Source organism: Alosa sapidissima, chromosome 19 (genome assembly GCF_018492685.1).
Source record: "Alosa sapidissima isolate fAloSap1 chromosome 19, fAloSap1.pri, whole genome shotgun sequence".
NCBI lineage: Eukaryota > Metazoa > Chordata > Actinopteri > Clupeiformes > Clupeidae > Alosa > Alosa sapidissima.
Window position 1 is genome coordinate 18,427,084 of NC_055975.1, and position 23,503 is coordinate 18,450,586.

Here is a 23,503-nt window from a genome sequence, read left to right on the forward strand (position 1 = left end):
CCACAGCTGATTACTCCTGGAACGTATAATTTTCTCATTTTCATCCCAAGCGTTCTGGCCCAGCACCAATTAACAAGCACAGCGCTCTGACCTCAGCTGTCGTATCTCCACGGAGGGGGGTAGGCAGTGGGGTTGCTCCGTGTGTCTCTCTCTGTCTCTCTCTTGAGAGAGAGCAACAGTGAGAAAGAGAAACATGCTGTGATGTGCTACATTGAGGATTTTCAATCAAGGACACTCTCTCGTATACACCCATCAAATCATACCTGTATACATAATTCAAACACCTGTCGGAGCATACGGCACTTTACAACACTCGTGTTATATGGCCATGATTACACTCTTCCTTAATGCTTCTCATTGATTCACTCAGGAAGAGGACTCTTCTCTCCACAAACACAGGTGGTTGTCTCATTCATTTTAGCATTCCTTAGCCTTAAGGTCTACTAGCCCACATAGACACTACAGATTGCATACAGGCATTAAAACATCAACTAAGTTATATAAAACGACTATGGATAAATATTCATAGTCATTTTACAGTCAAATAGTCATACAAATCATTCCCTGTGTTTCACTGTCCATTAGAACTCAGGTGTGATGTATTATATTGGCAAGTTCATGTAGCCTAACTCTAGCAAGTCTGTATATTTGTGCACGTCTTAAAATACATGATACATAGAGTATACTGGATTACTGGAAGTGTTTGGGATTAAGTTGGCATGGGTGTGTTTCTCTGTGAGTGAAGTGAACACACAAAACACTTGTGCTTGGTGAATCTTTGCCAGCGTGTCAATGCAGGGCCTGTGGCCACACCAAAGTATGTAATTGTGTGCATGCATGAACATACGTTTGTGTGTATGTGTATGGATTTGTATTGATTGTCTCAGTGTAAGCCTAAATGCCTCAGTCATTGCAAGCGCCTCTTGATTGATTAATCACCACTATGTGGATACTGTTTTTAGAATTGATTTAGATTAAGTGTTAGTTAGTATAATTTGTATTTTAGTATATTTAGTATATTCTTTATCTTCTACTGTCCTTATTGCTTAGTTGTGTTTTTATATTATATACTTTTAATTACTTTTTATGCTGTTAGTGAATGTGTTGTCTGTATGCTACTGAGACCTTGAATTTCCCATGGGGATCAATAAAGTATCTATCTATCTATCTATCTATCTATCTATCTATCTATTATCTAAATTTAAGCATGTTTGTATCCACATACAATTGCACAGGTGTATGTTTAGGCCTATGTGCACGTGTATACTATATGTGTGTATGCATTTGATATGTGCGGGTGTTTGTGATGTGTGTCGGAGCATGTGTGAGTGCATGTACATACACACACACACACACACACACACACACACACACACACCCACACACACACACACACACACAACCCACCAGGCAGCAGGCAGCTCCAGACCTCCTCATTTCATTGCTAAGAAACCCTACTCCATTCTGTGGAGTAATCAGAGCACAGACAGCAGGACCTGAGCCAGCCCTCTCATCCCCCCAGCTCAAGAGCAGCTTTAATTAACCATCATACCACAGATGGGATCGATTTTTCCCTCCCTCCCTCCTTCTGTATCTCCCTCTACCCAGTTCACTCTCTCTCCCCCGCACCCTCTCTCTCCCCCCCCCCCCGCACCCCCGCACCCCTCCGCAACCCTCTCACCCCGCTCCCTCTTTCTCTCTTCAGCCTCTTCCATCTTTGTCTCTCCTTTTTTTCTGTTTTGCACTACCCCTTTTCCTTCTCTCTCTCTTTCTTCCACTCTCTCTCTCTCTCTTTCTTCCCTCTTTCTCTCTCTCTCTCTCTCTCTCTCTCTCTCTTTCCCTCATACATCTAGACTAGTAATTGGACTGGAACGGTGCCAGCCAGGCCCTCCAACGGCACATTTCCCCTCTCCCCTCCACCCCCGCCACCCTCCACAGCCCCTGGCCTCACCTGCTCAATTCCTTATTAGTGTGCGGATCTGTGGAGAGCCATTGCGGATTAACTAGACAGATATGAGATTGATTTCTGCCCCTACGGATGAAATTGGGTTCTGACTTTGTATCTCTTCCTCTCTCTCTCTCTCTCTCTTGCTCACTCTCTGTATGTGCATGTGTGTGTGTGTGTGTGTGTGTGTGTGTGTGTGTGTGTGTGTGTGTGTGTGTGTGTGTGTGTGTGTGTGAATGTGCGTCTGTGTGTGTGTAAATGTGCGTCTGAGACTGAAACTGTGATCAGATGTGTGTTCTGAAGTGAGTTACATTTTCTCTGGGAGAATTGCATTGCTAAATAGAAAGGAGGAGATTCACTTAATTGCTATTTATCCAGCTCAGGTCTCCATCACTGTTCACAGATTTGTTGAATTCTTTTGTTGTTTACTGGCCTGAAGAAAATAGAGTTGGGTTGAAGAGAAATAACAAAAGATATGACAAGCTATGAAATTCTAATCTCAAATTCTAATCTGCACAGGCAATTACCCCAGGAATTACCCTGCTCTGGCAACGCTCACTCTCGCCACTCAGCGTAAATAGCATGGGTAAATAGCGTGTTATTGATTATTCATGGCTCTCCCATAAATCCTCAGCGACGTGTCAACCAGTTGGTCCAAAACGTCAATTTTGACTCGAGATTAATGTGTCTCTCTCTCTCTCTCTCTCTCTGAAATAGGTTAGTTTTACCGTGTAGGAAAGGTCGGGTTTGGGAGGGGATTTCTCCTTAAGATTGCATGTTCCGTAATCACACGCTTCTGCTGGTGCGTTTATGAACGACAGGCAGTTTGCGCGTTTATGGTGGGTAATATTAGGGGGGAGTAACACAGAGAGGTGAAGGGCAGAGGCTGTCGCTCGATGTATAGGAAGGCTACTGGAAGAGGAGGGGAGAGAAGGATTACTCGGAATACTGAGGCGGCCGCTCACGTGGCCTGTAATTATCATGTTTTATGTCGAGGTCAGGCCACTGAACTTCATTTAAACTCCAACTTCGACTGCATTGAGTCAAGATAGGATTTGTGTGTTGGCTTTCCTGTAAGCTTCTCTAGTCTTATCTATTTTTGCCGCAGTTTTTGGGAGCTCTCTTGGTTGTTTTATAAGCTTATAACGTTGTTTTTGTCTTAAAGGCTACAGTAAAGCCTTTACACTGATGTTGCAGTAGGCAGTCAACTTAACCATAATAGTAAGATTTTACTATTACTTCTCTGAACAGATGTATTTGAAAAATAAATAATTTTAAATGTCACATTAATTCATCAATCAATATTCAGATATCATATCATATCAGACATCATATATTAGGAGTTTACACTACTGTCAGACACATTTCTGTTCTACAGCTGATTAATGTACGCATGTTTGCCTGTGTTTGAACCCTGCTGCACAGAATGCTCATTGTTGTGTGTGATGTGATTCTCTAACAGTGTTGTATTTTGCTTGTATGGGGGTACGTGTGTGTGTGTGTGTGTGTGTGTGTGTGTGTGTGTGTGTGTGTGTGTGTGTGTGCGTGCGTGCGTGTGTGTATGTGTCACAGTGTGTCTTATCATGTGTGAGACTGTCAGATGGAGTATGTGAATGAATGTATGTATGAGAGTGTGTGTGCGTGTGACACAGCATACCTGTGTGTGTTTGGTGTGCAGTGATTGCCTCTCCCTCACAGAATGTCCACAAAGAGTAATACAGTTCCCGCCTCCTCTGCCAGCCAAACAGGATCAACACAATCCAATCTCTGTTTGCTCCACCAAGATGGAATCATTTTATGTCTAGAGGCCAAAGGGAGGATAAGGCACCACTATGAAAAAAACAGCCATTACACCAGTAATAGCACATTCATGCATGTATAGAGACAGACACACGCACAGACACACACACACACAACCACACTTTCAAGTGTGAGATTTCTTCGCATGCACTTTAAGCAGCTGTGGCCAGTGGTAATTTGGGTGTCCGAGGCAAGCCAACCACAAAGAGCACGGCAAACAGAGCATTCATATTGGCCTAAAGTCGAACGCCCTGCATTCATCTGATTTCATGTGTCATTATCCAAACACTTTACGACGATATTGTGGCTAAGTGAACACCACTAAATGGGTTTTTCGAGTCCCCCAAAGCCTTTACCCCCTAAAATGGTGACTGGCTTTTACAGTTAGACACATTTCCCCCCCTGTGTTTTTAGCTACTTCCTGCTGGTGAGAATTCTCCAGCCCTTTTACCTGTAGAGTGCTCACAAGGTTGCTCTGAATTCACCCCCATTCTCATGCTACTTCTTTTCTCAGACACTGAGGTAAAAAGTGGATGAATGCCCCCTTTTGATCCCAAAAGAATTTCTCCACTTTTAATCCTTTGCCTTGAATCCAAGGCAACACACAATGTATTGGTTCTTTTACCGGCAAGGAACAGAAACTCAAAATGCTTTTTTTTTATGACATCACCCATTCAGCTCAGTTTACTCTCCAAGGTAAGCCAAAATCCTGCAACCTAGTCTATGTTAAATGTGTTGTTAGGATTGGATTTTCATTTAATTTCAGATTGAGTTTTGTGTGGACTCACTGTCTAAACAAAAACCTAGTTTTCGCTCTACAGATTAAATTGCAGCCGGAAACACACCCAAACAGAAGATTAAAACACAGAGAACAAAGTAACAACGGCAAACTATTTTTTGTTTATTTCGGACTAGGTTACTCTCAAGTCTACAAAGCTACTGAAAAAGAAACCAAAATCGTGAAGTGTCTACAACTGAATGCTTGTGGTGCTGATGTTTACTCGCTACACCTGTCATAATACTAACACAACAATAACAACTCAAGGGCTGTGTTGACATGGGGCACATTTCCCAAAACCAGAGTTGCTAACTAAGTTAGCAACTTTGTTGGTTGCAATGCAATTTCCCATTGCCAACCAACTAAGTTGCTAATAGGTTATGAACTATGGTTTTGGGGAACGCACCATGGAAAACATCTCAGGGGGGTATTCCAAGTACGTGGTTTAGTGACAAACCTGGGGAAGTTAAGCGGTAAATCTCCTACAACAAGAGCCCTTTGGCATTGTTTTGTAAGGAGAATGAAGCCATACAGCTCTTCTATTAGGAGATTTACCACTTACTCTGAGATAACTTACCCAGGTTTGTCACTAAACCACATACTTGCAATACCCCCCAGGTCACTTCACAAATTTCCATGTTTACACTCCATTCATGCACACTGCCAGCTGATTCCAACATTCAAAAGTGACCTAGATATAGCAACAGAATGCGACAAAATAACTGTTTTGATGTAATGTAGAAAACACCTGTGGTGTTGCCTATGTTGACAAGTTATCCACCAAAGTTAGCATGCTAAGCAGCTAGCTTTGGGCCCTGTTCAGACCGTACTCTGTTGTATTACCACTTTGTCCCTCCATGCAATACAAGTCAGTGGACGAGTGCCATCACAAAAATAATGGTGAGTTGAAGACAAATAAAATCCCACAGAATACTATACATAGCCCCTTTAAGTAGTGTGCCAAAGAAATACATCCAGTATACTTACACATAGCACTGAGTTTTCCCTCCGTTTGTGGAGGTCCCTTATCAGGGCAAAAGAGCACATGTGAGACCTACAAAGAGTCCACTTTCTGGCATAAGTTGATAGAGGAACACACACTCTGTCAAAACTGTATGACTAAAGGCTGTCCAAACAAATTCAATGAAAGAGATGTTTTAGGTAAATCTGGAAAGGTTTAAATCCTTTTGGGCTTTCGTCCACATGACATCAGCATTTTCACTTTTTGGAAAACAGCTTCCAGAGAGGAAACTTTTCTGGAGTGTCTATTTACACCCCTGGTACGAATAGCCTTGGCTTTACACAGCTGAGCTATTCACACCCTGTGACATAACAACAAAAACATGTTGCTCGTTTTTTTTTTATTAGCCTACATTGTGTGATCAATATGCTAGAGTAAATGCACAGGGGTGCAAATAGCATACACTGATATTTGTACCAGACGGCATATTAATAGAACACATTGCTGTGTGCACCGGGGTACGAATAGCATACATTGATATTTGTACCAGACGGGGTATTAATAGAACACATTGCTGTGTGCACCAGGGTACGAATAGAATTCACTTGTAATTGCACCAGGGTACGAATAGCATACACTGCTAATTGTAACAGGGGTGCAAATAGCCTTGCGCCTATGTATCGTCAGGCAACATGCCTTTCTTTTCCCTGCCATGATTTCTGTGCAAGCAGCATCAGCCTTTGTAGCTGGAAGCAGACAGGGTATGTGGCCAAGGACAGGGTCACCTGTCTCCAGCATGGCAAGCTAATGTAAGCTCCCCCGTGCAACATGCTCTTAACATTATGCCAAACCACACATACCAGACATTAGGCCCGATGTAAAATGAGCACAGCACAGAACACATCTACAGTCTTCACAAACCTTGAAATTGAAAATATGTATTTTTTATTACTATGGTGCCTATAGTGAGAGTACAGAGTAAGTTACTTCTAAGTATTAGTATATATACTTTTTTGATCCCGTGATGGAAATTTGGTCTCTGCATTTAACCCAATCCGTCAATTAGTGAAACACAGCACACAGTAAGTTGAAGCACACACTAATCCTGGCGCAGTGAGCCGCCTGCAACCACAGCGGCGCTCGGGGAGCAGTGAAGGGTTAGGTGCCTTGCTCAAGGGCACTTCAGCCGTGGCCCACTGGTCGGGGCTCGAACCGGCAACCCTCCGGTTACAGGTCCAGAGTGCTAACCAGTGGGCCACGGCTGCCCACAAACTTCTATACTCTTTGCCTATAGTGAGAGGAGTATTGTATAGGAGGCCTATAGTGTGGTGCATCTACCGTGCTAAAGTCCCATAGTTGTTACACTGGTGTGCGAAATCGACAAAACAAACAAGCCACAGAACTGAAAAGCAAAGAAGAGAAAAGTAAGAGAGCTGCGACGTTGGAGGAAACATCTGTGGTGGGGCTATGAGCAAACTCCCCTCAGTCTTTAATTACATTCAGGTGCATCTCCACCCCACATGTCTGTCTATCTGTCTCTCTCTCTGTCTCCCCCCCACTCTCTCTCCCTCTCTCTCTCTCGTCTCTCATGGCAGCATGGCTGGGCTGTCACCAGGAGGCACACACAAGTGATTTCTGTAGAGGTGTGCGTGGTGGGGGGCCCATTTGGCTGCTATTGGGAGGGTTTAGCAATCAGAATTGGGGAATATGACCCCCACCCTTCCCATACACTCTGATGCAAACTTTCTCCCTCTCTCTCTGGTTCTCTTTCTTTCATTTTCTTTTCTTTTCTTTCTTTCTCTCTCTCTCTCACTCCCTCTCTCTCTCTCTCTCTTTCTCTATCTCTCTCACTCTCTGTCACACACACAGAGACATTCTTCCTCTGAATCGTGCCAGAAACACTAAGTACAGAGCACAACTGAGTGGAGAAGCTTGGGAGCGGTAAGGGCCTCAGGTGCAAAGCCTAATGCCCTCTCTTTGCCTCCGTCTCTCTCTGAAATACACACACACACACACACACACACACACACACTCTCTCTCTCGCTCTCTTACTCTCTCTGAAACACACACACAAACACACACACAGACACACACACTCTATCTATCTTTGCCTCTGTCTCTCTCTCTCTGAAACACACTCTGTCTCTCTCTTCTGAAACACACACATACTCTCTCTCTTTCTTTCTTTCTCTGATACACATACACACTCAAACATAGGCACTCTAAAGAACCCAGGTGTGTAGCTTAGGGGTTCCTCTCACCTTTTCATACACAAACAGGACCCCTGCAATCCCTGGATAGGGGACACATACTGCGCGCGCACATACACACACACACACACACACACACACACACACACAGTAGATGCTCACTTCTCAGTTCTCATGCTACACATACATACATTTTAATCTCATTTGACACATGTAAGAAGGATTGAGATGTAAAGAGCAACAAAATGAGAAAATTAGTCAGTCAGGGTGATGGATAATGTTTAGCAACTTTGCAGGGATGGCTGATCTAAATAAGATAAAGACCAGTAGGCTATAAATTTGCAACATGCAGTCTGAAAAAAACTACCTTTGATAAATTACAATCTGACATGTTTAACAAAGGCAGATATATTCACATAATATTAATTGTATTCATACTGTATCTCTTAATATTGTCCAATTTCTTCTAATTCAGGTGATAGATAATTTTCCCCCTTCAAACGTAACACTCTGGTCAGGGGCTTGCTTGCAGTAAGACGCCGGGGAAGGTCAGAAATGTGGTCAGTGAACACGAAGCACAAGTAGCTCAGTGGCTGACCAGCCTACTTAGCCCTATAGGCCTATGATGCATATCAGAGTTATGTTTAAAGTGGAGCGAAAAAGTGTGTGTGAAAGTATACACAGACTCTGCGCTGTGCTAAGCTCGGGAGAGCAGGCAATGGAGGGTGTCTGGCTTAGAGTACCCTTCAAGTGGAATGTGTGTGTGTGGGGGGGGGGGGGGGGTTTGAGGCGTGTGAATTAGGTGCGCTGTGCGAGTGTGTGCGTGTGTGTGTGTGAGTGTGTATGTATGTACTTTGTGGGTCCGTGGATGTTACCATGAGCAAGAAGGCCAGCCTATGGCTATCTGTCCAGCAGAGGGTGTTGGCAGGCAAGCAGGCGGGCAGGCAGGGGCGGCGGAGATGAGGTGGTGGTGGTTTTTCGCAGGCTGTCGCTGCCACTGCCGTCGCTCAGCGTCTAAGTGGCTCATCAGCATCCTACTCAGGCACGAGGCCCACACTTTGCCTCAGCCCTGACTTGATTGTAATTGCCTGAATTCGGCTCCTGCTGATCCATCCTGCCAATATAACTGCCACATTTAACCCCACCACTGAGCAGAGGGAGAGAGAGAGAGAGAGGGAGGGAGAGAGAGGGAAAGAGGGAGAGAAAGAGAGAGAGAGTTTAGTTCATTATGGTCAAATAAAAAGGCCCTTGCAAGCCCTTGCACAAATACAGAAATGACCATGTTTCGAGCAACTTGTTCAAAAATATCTGGCCATCATCTTATGTGGAGGATTGAAGTATGTTGCCCATTTTCTCCCATTTTCATCAGAATTATTACCTTAATTCACATGTTGTCCTCTTCATTGATGAGCTGCGTTCCATTATACAGCCCGATAAGGCCCAAAGTTTTGAGCTGGTCATGAGCAAAGTTAGTGTACTGTATGTAATTTGATTTTCAATGAGGTATCTCCTCTGGCACACATTTCCATTCAAATAGCTTCTTAGCACATTAGGCTAATCCGTATACTTGTCTGAGAAGCCAATACACATAGACCAGATGCATTTTGTATGCATAGATAGAAGGAAATGGGAAATAATGCACATCCAAAAAGCTTCTTACCATATAATTAAGTTGAGACCTTGTCTGAGATGTCAATACACATACGTAGGCCAACAGTTATTTTTTGCACGTATAATCAAAGAAAAGGGAAAAACAGTATTTCCTGGACAGGACAGTTTTTACTACACTCTCTATATGGATATCAATGTATCTCCCTAAACAGAAAACAGTGGAAGAAAGTAGGCATATTGGAGTCGGCGTTAGATGAGTGTCTGTGCTTGTGAAGGAGCCGCGGCTAACGGACTGAATCCAGAAAACCCCTGGCAGCTCTTACCCCCCTGTAGTAACGCCTTACGCAAGCAGTGAAGAGGAGACTGGTGGACAACAGGTGGTCTTTTCTAAAGCCCGAAGCCAGCACACTCTCAGGACAGAGAGAGTGAATGAGTGTGAGAGAGAGAGAGAGAGAGAGAAAGAGAGAGAGAGAGAGAGAGAGAGAGTGGGGGGAAAGTGAGTGAGGGAGAGAGAAAGAGAGGGGGAGAGGAAAGAAAAGGCCCCATGGCAAATGTGTCAGAATCTAATGTTCGGCCGAATAAAAAAAGCTGTTTTCTCCTCTTTGTTCCCTCCGAGAGATTCAGCCTTGTTCCTCATTGTTCTGCTAACAAACGCGCAACAGTCTTTTTTGACACAGAGCCACGGGTGAATAAAGACTGGAGCTGACTAGTCACAAGAGAGGAGGGAAGAGAAGGGGGGGGAGCAAGAGAGGGGGAAAAATAACGCTTTCTCTTTTGGAGGCCCTGGAGGCCATTAAGAGTTTGGGAGTTATGAATGGATATGAATCTGTGCCCCTCTTGCCACAATGCCAGGGGAGCTTTGCAATGGGGAGGGGGGGAGGGGGGGGGGGGGGGTGCACCGTGGCTTTTTCAAGACGGCCAAAAAGTCTTAATCACACGCGGGGCAGACATAAGAGATAGCAGTCCAGGAGAGGGGGAATGAAAGAACAGGAGAAAGAGAGAAAGAATGAGAGAAAGAGAAAATCCGGTGAATGACTGCGGAAGTACTCTTTTTTTTTTTTTTCTCTCTGCAAATAAAGCTGTGGAGAGGGGATACTGGAGGAGGCAGGCTGAGTTAATCACTGTGGGCTTTACGAGAGACGTGCCCCTCTGCCTCCGCCACCTGTTCACATAGCCCGTCCCCGACACTCGTCACTGAGATGTCGTCAATCACAACATCAGTCCAATTCCATCTTAATGCAGTCGTCGACAACCTACAAATCAATACATTTTGAAAGCCTGTATGAAAAATGCTTGAGGCACTTAATAAGCTTCTTTTTTTTTTTTTGAGGCACTGTTCTCGCATGCATATTTAGCCCGATAAGGCAGTCCTTGGAACATCAACACAACACGTTGCCGATCAACCTCGTTGTCCTGGCAACATACCCCCCCCACCACCACCACCACCACCCAACCCGCCCAGTGACCCTGGCTTTCGGAGCAGAACCGCAGGCCTCAGGTTGCCTCCTAGAGCTCCTCAGGAGCTCAACCCTGAGACAAACCGCACAGGCACACACAACCACGCACAGACACACACACACAAAAGATTTTCAAAAATGAACAAGATATGTAGTGAGTGGCACTTCACCTTCCCATTAGCCTGTATGGCAGGCTCAATGGCCGCGGCCAGGGTGGACCCCAGTGAGACAAGCCCTGACAAACAAAGCTCTTTATTCACATCCATAATCCATTTGTTTCACTCTAACCAATTTGTCCTCATTAAACTACACAGGGTGACACAATGGCTGAGACAAAAGCCTGGCGGGAACAATCGCCCTGCACCCCCAACCATTTGCATTGTCACACCACTCAAGTGCTCGCCTCCCATGGTTCATTGCGGGCCTTTTTTTTAAAATAGAGCCGAGATTTCAGTTTGAAAATGTGAAGGGAACAAGGCAGGAGCCACCGGAGTGGTAGTGAAAGGGAGTTTCCCCCCTCTGTGGCGGGGGGGGGGGGGGAGAAACACGCCCTATTGGGGCCTGAAGAATTTGGATGTTTTGGCACTGGCTGTCAGCCTGTGCTGGTTAATAACCCTTCAGAGCGGAAAAGTCTAAAAATCTATGAGCGGAATTAGAGCCAAAAAGTAAGAGTAGGACAAAGAAGGACTCATTCTTATCCTTTTTCTAAAAAAGTCAGTCAACTGTCGCTCTCAGGAGCTGTGGAAGTGAGGGGCTGGGAATCAGAATTCTCATTCAAGAACTCACTTTGCCTTTTTCAAATATAGACATACATAAATGGATTAACCGCTAGTATGATTTTTTGGTCAAAACTACAAAAATATAAAATATTTCTTGCTCAATTATTTTTTTAAGAAAAAGTTAGTTACAATTAGGTAATTTTATTAATCTGGATTATATGGCAGATGTTTTTACGCACTGCATTGTACCTACGCAGGCTAATGCAAACACAGCAAATTTCCCTCAGTGACTAACGTCTTCATAGAGTTTTGTTTTTGACAAGCTGGAGATGCTGTCGAGGCTTTCGTTGGACTCTCCTAAACATTAAACTTCCTACAGCAAGGAATTCAGTAATTACACATAAAGACACAGCCTGAATGGTATACACATCGTCACTCAACCATACCAAAAGTCCTAAGAACCACAAACTTGCTAGGTGCTCACATACATGTTTGCCTGACTTTTTGGATGAAAAATGCACCAATAGTAAATTATATTCTGCTTAATTAGATCAGTTTTGGCATTCAAGTGTTTGCTTATATAATGATGTAATAATAGATAAGAAACGGCAAATTTAGTGTTGTATATAACATGAAAGTTTATTTACAAAGAGACCAAGACTTTACGGTGGCATGACAATAATATGACACAGCTTGATTTTCCCAATGCAAGGAAATAATAATAATTTAAAAAAAATCATCCATTAACACTGTATGCAAAATGGTCATACATTCATTCTGACACATATAAAGCGGAGGTCAGTGGTGGGCCGCGGCAGCCATTTAACAGCTCTACATACGCCAGTAATCTGTGCAGAATGTCTAATGGCTGGAGGGAAGCTGTGGGCGGGGGATGAGTAGAGTGGAGGAAGGTGACAATGGCTGCTATGACATGAAAGGTTTTTCTTCTGTGACCTTGGTCCTGGGTAAGAGATGAGGTCAGAATGAGAAGTCTCCTGTTTCAGAATGGCGGAACTCGCTCACTCTCTTGAGCAGTGCGCTTTTCACGGCATTGATCTTCCCGTCCAACTCAGTCAGACTGTAGGCCTGAGGAGCACAAAACAGGTTTAATCCTCTTTCCTGCAGGACTTCAGCAATTGATTGAAAATGTAATGAAATCAACCAAATAGTCATATTGAGCAGATGTGTATTTAAAAAAAAACTAAAAAATATTTGCAATATTGAAAATTCTCTAGAAATCCATTTGTGACCATGGCACCTTAATCCTCAACAAAGTTTTGTGAGATTCTAGGTATGGCATTTTTCTCACCTGTGAAACAGACTGTTTGGCTCGCTTGTGTACGTAGTTCTGAGAAGAAAAAAAAAAACAGTTCACATACAGTTACTGATTTTTTATAAACATGCAAAATGAAGGATGCGGTCTCTTGTATAAGAATGAATTAAGTATTTATTGGCCATTAAATCACTGATTTGCCTAAAACAACAAAATGGGAGTTTATACTTGCTACTTAGAACATCAGAAGTGTTCAGTTCAAATTTGTTTCAGAAAATTTGCTTACAAAATAAACTTTTTTGCTTGATAATCAGACCACTCAGCCAGAATGTTTTAGCAGAAAAATTGCCTTATAACACCTCTGCACAATTTTCAGGTCAGTGTGAACTAGACCTAGAAAAAAATGACTGTTAACAGTATTTTGTAAAAATACCCCCCAAAAAAGGCATTTCTCCTTGAGGTACTTTGCTGCAATTCATGTCCAGACAGCAATGTCAAAACAAAAGACATCTGACGCATTCTCTTGGCAAATGCAGCCCTTCTAAGCCCCAACAAAGGCATGTTGAAAAATATAAATCCCAGACACTCCTGAAATCCCTCTAAAGCATTTCCTGCTTTCAAGAAGTAAATTACTATAATAACATAATGTCCACTGGCTCTAACAGATGAGGCATAAAAAGAGTTCAAGTTTTGCACTCATTCTTCCCCATCATCATGTGGAGGGACACAGAGTTGGGAGCCGGACATGCAAAAACTTTTTGAAAACATCACACCCCTTTTTCCCAGACTAAAAGTCACGGTGCACAACGGCCTACAGAAATATTCAGAACATCTGACAGTGCACCGAAATGAATACAAAATTATAATTCAACAAAGTAACAAAAGATCAGTATATTGACATTGATTTCAATTCATCCTACTGCCTCTAACTCTGTTGCCCCCCCCACCCCCTCTCTTTCTCTTAGACACACTCACACACACACACACACACACACACACTAAAGGACATGGAAATCAGCCGGCTCTCGGCTGAACGTTGAACTAATCGCAGCCAGTGAGAGGAGGTGTGCGTTGGCTGAAGGGCACTTACTCTGCTAACTTTGATGGGCTACAATCTGACATGGATAACAAATTCTAAAGAGGAGGAGGGGGGAATCACTCATATCGGCTTTTAATGGCTTTGGAGAACTCTCAGCTTCGGCCGAGTGGGTGCTGCAAACACACACACACAGGCAAGCACACGCACACACGCAATACTAGTCACAACAGCGTACAGCAGCTGGTGAAATATTTTCACTGCCCTGGCACTGTTTCATGCAAAACTGCTCCTCCAAACTGCGCCTGATAGGACCGAAGGGGTCTTCTGGGACCACACCACCCTAATGCCTGGCTCCCCCAACCCCCTCAACCAGCCACCCTCCACCCCCAACGCTGCTCACCACGGACTGGAAGTACTCTGGAGAGAGACCCTCTAGCTCCAGGATGCGATCCTCCAGCTTCTTAAGACGCTGGTACACACTCAGAGGGACGGGGCCAGCTAAGGATGGAGAGAGAGAGGGAGGAGAGAGAGAGAGAGAGAGAGAGAGATATGGAGTGGGGTCACATGTAAGAGATCTCTGAAGAGTTACATGGTGAGCCATTATGGCTAATTGAGGACTTGTGACCATCAAGGAACATCGGTGGAATTCACAGCAGAGACCTCTACGTAATGATAATAAGTGTGAAAAACAGTTACATCTGATAAATCACAGCATTTAGATGGCAAATTACAACTTCAACTACCAACGTCAACTTCGACTACAATGCATTCAGAAGTCTCCATTCAGCATTCAGATTAAGACACTAAGAAGATAAAACGCTAAATAGAACTTCCAAGGAATATAGGACATTACAAATGTGAAAACAATTGTTAGAGAAAAACCGACCGTGAAATGTGTAATTAACCATGAATTGTGTACTACAGTGCCTTGAAAACGTATTTCAGTTAGCCTATTAGCTGGTTTGATTTGCATTGAGCTCAATGAGCATCAAACCAGCTAATAGGCTAACTGAAATACACACCATGCCAATATCTAGGTATGGTGAAGGGTATGTGATGTGGGGCTATTTTAATTCCAAAGGCCAAGGGAACTTTATCAGGATGCATAGTATCCTGGATCCATTAAATAACTGGCTTTTAAAAATAAAAATCTGCCTGTATCTATGGGAATTCAACATAGGGGTATGAATACTTAATGAAGAACATTTATTTATTTACGAAACATTATTCAATCACAAAGAAAATTGGTGTCCTTATAGGTTGGATTTCCTCTTTTTTTTTTTTTAATTAAGGCATTAAGATCCATTTCCAAAAGATGATTTATTTATTTTTTTATTCCTCTTTTTAGTCAACTTTAGCATGGGGCTGAATACATTTTCAAGGCACTGTATGTCATTAAAACAGGTTTAAGCTCTTGCATTGCTTTCAAAGTTAACAATGATACAAGAAAATATATACAGTGCATATGATTTATGGGAACTTGGATGATTTATGAGATACCTTGAGGTCTATACCCTCAAAACACTTGAGGCATCATATCTAGAACTTGGTTGAGCTCTCAACATCACAGAAAATACTATTGCGATCTCATTAAGAAAATGAGATTTAGCATTTCTGGTTTGGTCACAGAAAGACCAACTGGCTGGCAAATGTTTCTCAACAACATGTCCTTTCATGACACTAATTTGTATACTCAGGCTAGTGGCGGTTGCTGCTCTTTGGAATATGGGAAGCTCTGATAAAACATTGCCAATTATTTCATTAAATTATTAAGGTGCCATATTGTTCTTTGAGGGCAAATGTTATCCCAAAACCCAGAATAGACCAAACAGTATAGAGTTCTGCTGAGACATGGCAGCTGGCTTGGCTACATTTTACCAGTTCACTTTGGGGGTGGGGGGTGGGTCGGTTGGTGTTATCTCTCTGTGACTATTCTATACATTAATCTGCCTTGCCGTTTTATTTTGAATCTCCCCTGGTGGGGAAGACTATCAAATGGCTTGTTCGTAAACAATAGCATAATGTAGCCAGGCTACACAGTAAGACCGACTGTAGACAATTAGAAACCGACTGTATTGCTGCAACTTGCCTTGTCTCTCGACATCACCTGCCAACACTAACGTTAACGCAACTTGAAACTCTTACTCTCCGATCGCGACATATGCTGTCAATAAAAAAGAATCCAACCACTATGACGGTTCCTCCAATCATACAGAAGCTCGGCATCCGGGCCATCCCACTGCCCCGTTCACTCCCAAAGACGCCGGGCTTCCCTGGAAATGACGATTTTGTGGCGTTTGTCCGATAAACATCTAGCTTTTCTGCACCGAGATCAGCCCACTCTGTAGTGTCATTGAAAGTCCAGTGACTGGACTGGAAAGTCCAGCGTCTATGGGGGTTTTGATGGATCTGTGTCATCACAGCAATGTATTAGGGGTGTGAAATCACGATAGATGATCGGCAAAACCTTATTACTGAACGAACTAGCCATGAAGTTGAACACATTTTTAGCATGTTCTATTTGGAATATAGTAGGTTAATGTAATACAGTATTATTTGATGCAATGTTCCATAATGTAATACAGTATTATTTGACAATTTTCCATATTGCATGATATTTTAGAGGAGGCTGCGCTTCCCCTGTAGAACAATCGCCTCTGACTCAGCCATTAAGAAGGACTGAGAATCAGTGTGACTGTGGTGCTGAATGTCTTTGGGGGTTGGCTGACCTGTGGGTAGCTTCAGGTGGCCCTCCATATTCTGTAGCCTCTCCTCGATGGCAGAGTTCCCGCAGTTCCTGGGGAGCCCACCCTGCTGATGTTCTCGGAGCTCCACCCCGGCCTCTGCTCTGCTCTGCGGTCCGTAGGTGTTCACAACACGTGTGACTGCAAAACCAGGCATACATAGTCAGCCTTTCACATGACACTGATCCATTTTACAGTGAGGGTTACTCTGAACTGTATTCGTACGGGAGGCATCAGAAGATTCTTAGTTTTTTTAAAAGTCATCAAGAAGCTACTGCTCAAAAAAATCTGTAAGTGGTTTTAAGAATAACTTTTCTACAATTCTTGCTGTGGTCTTCAGTGATGAAATTGGAGCCATATTAACAGAGACAGGACATTTACTGGAAGAAATTAGCAACTATAAAACCTGTCAGGCATATATTGAGGAATGGCAGTCTAGAACTCACTAGGCTTAGAAACTTGAGGTGAACCTCAAGTTTCAATTTATATGTAAAACGAGGGTATGTTCCATTCTGCCAAAACAGTGAATGTGACTAGACATGTCCATGTGTAACGGATGCCAGCTAGCTTAGCTGTGCTTGTGGAACGTTGGTAAACCTCACTCCCCGACGCCTCAAGAGTGCTGCTGGCATGCGAGCCAGTAGCCTGGGCTATTGGCTCAATTGTTAGCGCGCTCGCCTCCCGATCTGAGGTGCTGCTGTTTCGCGGGTTCGAGTCCGGGCGTGTGCAGGGCTGAATCGCGCAGGTTCAACAGCAGGTTACACATAGAGTCAGCCATCCAGGTTCAGTTCATATTTTATCAGTGTGCGATTACTATGTTGTACTAGACATCTTGTCTCTAGGCCTTATCATATGGCTTTCCCCATAATATAATTGAGTGGTTTCATTTTGAGCACAGTATAGTTTCACTTGCTGGCATTATATATATATATATTATACATATATATCCATTACGTGTCTGTGTGTTCATGTGTTATGCTCACCATTTTATCGCTATTGTCTGTAGAGCTGTACAAGATACTAAATGTCATAAATAAACATTGTTGTTATTTTTTAAAAAGTGTTCTAATGGACATTCTGGTCATACACACCTGCACATATCATTATCTATTACATCTCTTCCCTGGGAGACCACTTTGCCTAACCTCTGCTAAAGAAAATGGACATGGCTTCCTATATGAAACAAAATGTGTGTTAGGCAGGCTCACAGTTTAAAAATCCGAACATTATCAGTGAATACCTTTGACATGACTTTTGAAGCCGGGATATGGTGTGAAGACTGCATCCGTTCTAGCACAGCTGTTCTCTGTAAAATAAACATTTACACACGCATTAGTAATTTAATTTAATCGTTCCCGCTCCACAGACCCTGACGCACCCAACAACACTCTCTCCCGCAATACTGCAAATGACCCTCGTCTTGTTAGCAGTCGAGTGGCATTTTAAAAAAACATGTTCCCTAGCCCCCCACCCCCCCCAGCCAACGCTCCACGCAAATGGATGTGGCCAGAGCACAAGGCGCCTCATCTGCTGCTCACTTCAGCCCACTCAGCCTGCAGTTCGGTGTGACCTCTCGCACGGCCAAATCACCACTCTCCCAAACATTGGCAATTTCTGAGCACTGCGTGCGTGCGTGTGTGCGCGCGCACACACACACACACACACACACACACAAAGCCTTATGTCCCCCAGGACCCTGACAAACATCACAATCCTAGATAACCCCTCAAATCCAGCCCTGTTCCCAACAAGACGTCGTCCCATTCCCTACTCACCCTGATTACAGTCAATCACGTTGCAGAACTCACGCACATTATTTTCATTGATCTCCAGCTGCTTTCGCTCTATAAATGCAGATATTCTCCTTTCAATCTATGACAAGAAACATGGGAAATAGCATCGGGATGGAGAGGGAGAAGAAGAGATTTAGTACCCTAAGAAAAAGTAATGTGCACATATAATTTAGTTTTTTTTTGGTTATATGTTGGTGAACTGCTCTTAATCACTTCTGCTAATGATTACTTTTCACCTGGATTGATTATATCAACATAAAAACATTAGTCTGCATTTAAAACTATTTTCACTGAAATCCACACTGTGCCTACAAACTGAATAAGTATGATGATAACATCACTATAAAAACGTACAGACTGAGGCTGCACATCATCCACTATAATGGGCAAGCACGCGTTCATGAAGCCTTACCTCTGCCTTACCAGCCTTGATTTGCACAATATGATCGTCCACCTGTGTTTTAGCAGATGTGCTCAGGTCGTTAGCTGGGCGATGGGATATGTGTGACGACTGATCTGATGAGTCCACGACCATCTCCTCCACAGTCTCAGCAGCCTTGTCACCTGCATGGCCGACTGAAACTTCATTCTCCTCCTCTGGGGCCTTGATATTTGGCTCTCTCTCACTCAACAGCTTTAGGTCTGCTGCGATTATCTAAGAGGACAAGACATTTGGTTGTTGTTGCCATTTTCTAAAGGGTCAATTAATGGGCATTCCAACAAGTCTCCACAGAAACGTCTAACTAAATCCACGAAATCAGTGGTATGGGCAAAATATGCTTTACCATGGTATCAAAGACAAGGTAAGTATGTGTCTACATACTCAATGTGCAAGGTATACCTAAGTGTCAGAAGACTTTGTACCTGAAGCATTGAAATATGTCGCTCTAGGCAGGCATAAATGTGAGTGGGCTGGAGAGCCTGCATATCAGCCCGGCTCACATCGGCAGTGATGCTCAACACGGCTGGTCCAACCTTAAGCTTGAAAGGATGGGAATGATTAAGTACTCATTTTCTCTTCAACAAAGGAATAATTAATGACGTTTATTACTTCATATTTCCATTAACCACGGGCGCAGATAATATGCAACAACAAACTACTATTTGACATGTAAACGGATACGACACGTTAACGTTATGTTTCAGTCTAAAGGGAATTAAAATATATGTTAACATTAGCTACTAACTAAGCCTGAGTCTCTTCATATTAACTTTAAGCTTCATCGTTTGTTGATTACCAAAATTATGTGCACGTTGGTTAGATAAGCCGTAGTTTGCATTGGGCTACTTCCGTTATGTTAGTAGTTTGCAATTTGTAACAATATTATCCACGAGACACTGGCTAACAAACTAGCCATTCAGGCTACATATTCCTAGCCTACCCCAGAGAGTATACAATTCAAAAACCCTTTTCGACAAACCTCTGAACCAAAATCAGTTAGCGATATGATAAGAGCAGTGAAACTGTCGCTGAACGTAGCGGCAGGCTTTCCACTTAAGGGCATTTGGTTTGCATTCTGGTCGTGTTTACACTCCGATGTAGCTCTTTCATTCATGTCTGTCTTTTCCGCCATTGTATTTCCGCCCTCAGAGCGCATGTTGCACTGATTGGTTTGGTTCGGTGAGCGAAAGAGAGCGAGGATATGAAAACCGGAAGCTTGAATACGTCACACGTCAAATGAACACGGGCATATTTTGTTTAAAAAATAGGAATAGAAATAAAATCAGTGCCAGTAATAAACATTTCTTTTTTCGAGAATGGACTTAAAAGAAAAAATATCTTATGATCTAGTCATGATTATGATGTAGTTATGATCTAGTAATCACTGTCAACGCGTACGCTCTTTTTTGTGGCTTGGTCAGTGGTCAGTGTTCTCCGTTTTATGATTAGATTATATTCAACTTTATTATTATCATATATCGTGTACAAAGTCAGCGAAATATACTTTCATCCAGTGGGTTTTGGGTGAAATTATGTGCTTGCTTGCTTGTGTGAGAATTATCAGAGTTATATGTTATTTCAGAGAAATTCACATTAATTACCCGTGTGCGTGAGATTAGATTGGTAACTACCCACCCACTCTTGGATGCTCCTTGTTGGTGCAGCCGCCCCCCCATCCCAATCCTCCCCCACCTTTCTTATGCAGCCCCCAATCCCCCCCCCCCCCCCCCCCCATAAATGCACAAATAGGCTGACACCAGACATAATTTCACTGCATTTCTTACTTCCAGTAACTATATCCATGTGACAATAAACTTCCTTGTATCCTTGTACCCTGTGCTTTCGTGTTGCTTATGGGAATTTTAACATAGATACAAATGTATTTCAAAGTTTAAGCACAATATTATTGAAGAAAGCTTAAATACAGTATATCTTCTCTCTCTCTCTCTCTCTCTCTCTCTCTCTCTCTCTCTCTCTCTCTCACACCGACACACACACGCGCATGTGTGTCTGTGTGTGTGTGTGTTTATGTGAGTGTGTGTTCATCTCTCTCTGCACCAAAGTAGACTTTCTTCTTTTTACAGTCGGCTGTTGTCCACTGCACAGATCTTCTACTTGTGTCATCTCACTTGTATAGTGACATTAAGACAGTAGATATTCCAACCCTCTATCCTATGATTTTTTGGGAAAATGAACCACTTTTGGAGGATTACTTCCATCTCTCCTATACTCTGGTCATGGAAGAATGTAGCCTACAACCTCCAATGTCCATGATATCTACTTGATATGGAGGTGTTTTGCACCACTTTAGTGGCTGCTATCTATTGCCTCCAGTGATGACATTCAGTCAATTACTTGTAGAAACATGATCATGGGTGTGTGGAGTTTAACATATTGAACACATACATGGGAGGGAATGAAACTGATAGACTGTACAGGCCTAATTGGAAAAAGAAAATAATAGACAGTGAAATCTAAGCAATATATTATATCCTGACATGGCAGACATTTTAAGTCTCAAAACAAGAACAAGCAAGTCAGAGATTTGACAGAGGCGAGGTATTCAGCACATGTTTTACCTAATGCAATAGTGACCATATAGGTATGAGATTTACCTAACATACTTTCTTCTGCACAACTACGGACCAGATGGCTACCATTACAGTTGGATGCGACACTATCCTAATCATGAGTAAATTTTAGCCGTGCACTTAACTCAAGTCTAACTCAACTTTTCAGCATTAATGCCAACACATCAGTTGCCTTCCATATTAATAGTCATTAATAGGTATGGTGACTTGAACTGTGTTAAAGAAAGACTTAACAAAGTTTCTATGGAAAGCTGCATGCTGTCAAGACTCATAGCATCTGTCTTTAGTGCACCTGTGAAATGGATATGATATCATGGTATGACTCATGTTTAGTAGATAATGGCAGGTGTATTTTGTGAGTTATAAATGATACGGTATGGATGAGAGGCCATACAATTTCAAGATAGCATGTCTCACTAGCTCCTCATAGCTCTGGGGTTCCACACATTGTGACTGTAGCACTCTCCAAGGAGAGGGGCAATTACACGTCCATAAGGTCTGAAAGATTTAGAATAGAATTGAAAAGCAGCTGAGGATTCTTTTGTGATATTTTGCATACAGTGAACTGGGTACAAAAATTGAACCAGGAACTCGGCCAAAAACTCCCATGGGTAAAGCAGGGGTGTGTGGCTGTGCATTTCCAGATGCCTCATGGTTAGGTGGCAATGCTATGTTACGTTTCCTGTGCTCTGGCCTGTTTTAGTGCATTTGTGCTTAAATGCTTTCCAGTTTCATAGATTTGGCTTAGGTTATCCCTTCAAAGGAGGATTCTTCTTTTTCACATTTATGTACCGAGAGTACTCAGTGACCTCGAGAAACAGAGATCTGTGTTAAAAATCACAAAAATTCTCAGGGCATATGGGCTGATTTATAGAAATATTATCCAGAATATCTATTGCAGTATATTATGCTATAGACCAAAGCCAGTCCTGCACATTCTCTCCACAAAAATAAATCACGCTTGTCAATTTGTCTCCATCTTCTACTCCATCCCCTACTTTTGTGTATGTAAAGTGTGTCCATAGCAGTGTTGTAGTACTCGAGTCCAGGACTCGGACTCGAGTCCGAGTCATGAGCTAAATTTAGAGACTCGTGACTTGAATTGGACTTGAGCACTGAATGACTCGAACTTGGACTCGGACTCGTACATTCAGACCATTCAGACTCGGAAATTGAGACGAGGACTCGACTTTTTTTTTGTAATGTCAATAGGCTATAATATGTCATTAGAATATTATTTGGTATATGATTTTAATATCTAAATTATTCTCAGTATTAATATTAGTGCAATGGAATGTTCATGCCATAGGCCTACATCACACATCACGCCATGTTTCTACAATAACGGACGTTAACTTTAACAGCGGCAAATGCCGGGAAACAAGAATGCCTCAAAGGTTGTTTGTTTTGCATTTAATAGTGACTCGACTCGGACTTGACTTGGAATTTTTTTTAATGACTTGGACTTGACTCGGACTTGAACACTGGAGACTCGAACCTGGACTCGGACTCGAGGCATAGTGACTTGACTACAACACTGGTCCATAGTGTGTGTTTGTTTTTGTGTATGTGTGCTTCTCTGTGTGTGTGTGTGTGTGTGTGATTATCATAGATGTAAGGTGTGTGTGTGTGGGGGGGGGGGGGGGTTCTCTTGTGAATGTATGTGTGTCTCTGTGTGTGTGTGTTTATGTGTGTGTGTTCATCTCTCTCTCTCTCTCTCTCTCTCTGTGTGTATGTGTGTGGGTTCGCTTGTGAGTGTGTGTGTGGGGGGTAATGGTATGTGTGTGTCTGTGTGTGTTTATGTGTGTGTGTGTGAGCATGTGCATGAGTGTGTGCGTGTTTATGTGTGCGTGCCTGTGTGTGTGCATGCGTGTGAGTGTGTGCGTCCCTGTGTGTGTGCATGTATGTGGGTGCGTCATAATTACTGTAAATAGGTGACCACTGATATAAACCCTTAATAAAAACCTAACAAGAAAACAAAAAATATAACTAAAAATAAGCTTCTGTGACGCAATAGGTGAAACCAACACATGTTAAATACATTTTGGCACTTGGCACTCAGTAGTATCCTCTTCAAAAATGAAAGGATTCATTGACGGACAAACGAAAGAGCTATCAATGAGCACCTAGACAGACAAGA

General features: G+C 42.9%; 1 protein-coding gene across 1 annotated transcript; it reads right to left on the reverse strand.

Annotated features, from left to right (window-relative positions):
* Positions 1-12,094: 12,094 nt before the first annotated feature.
* Positions 12,095-19,952, reverse strand: LOC121692846 (MAP3K12 binding inhibitory protein 1). The gene is made up of 9 exons (XM_042071794.1): positions 19,752-19,952; positions 19,195-19,311; positions 18,743-18,985; positions 18,313-18,409; positions 17,778-17,843; positions 16,523-16,678; positions 14,194-14,291; positions 12,791-12,829; positions 12,095-12,567 (listed from the first exon to the last, which is right to left on the reverse strand). Exons 1-9 carry the CDS (start codon positions 19,926-19,928, stop codon positions 12,460-12,462), a joined length of 1,101 nt encoding a protein of 366 aa, XP_041927728.1. The 5' UTR covers positions 19,929-19,952; the 3' UTR covers positions 12,095-12,459.
* Positions 19,953-23,503: the final 3,551 nt, after the last annotated feature.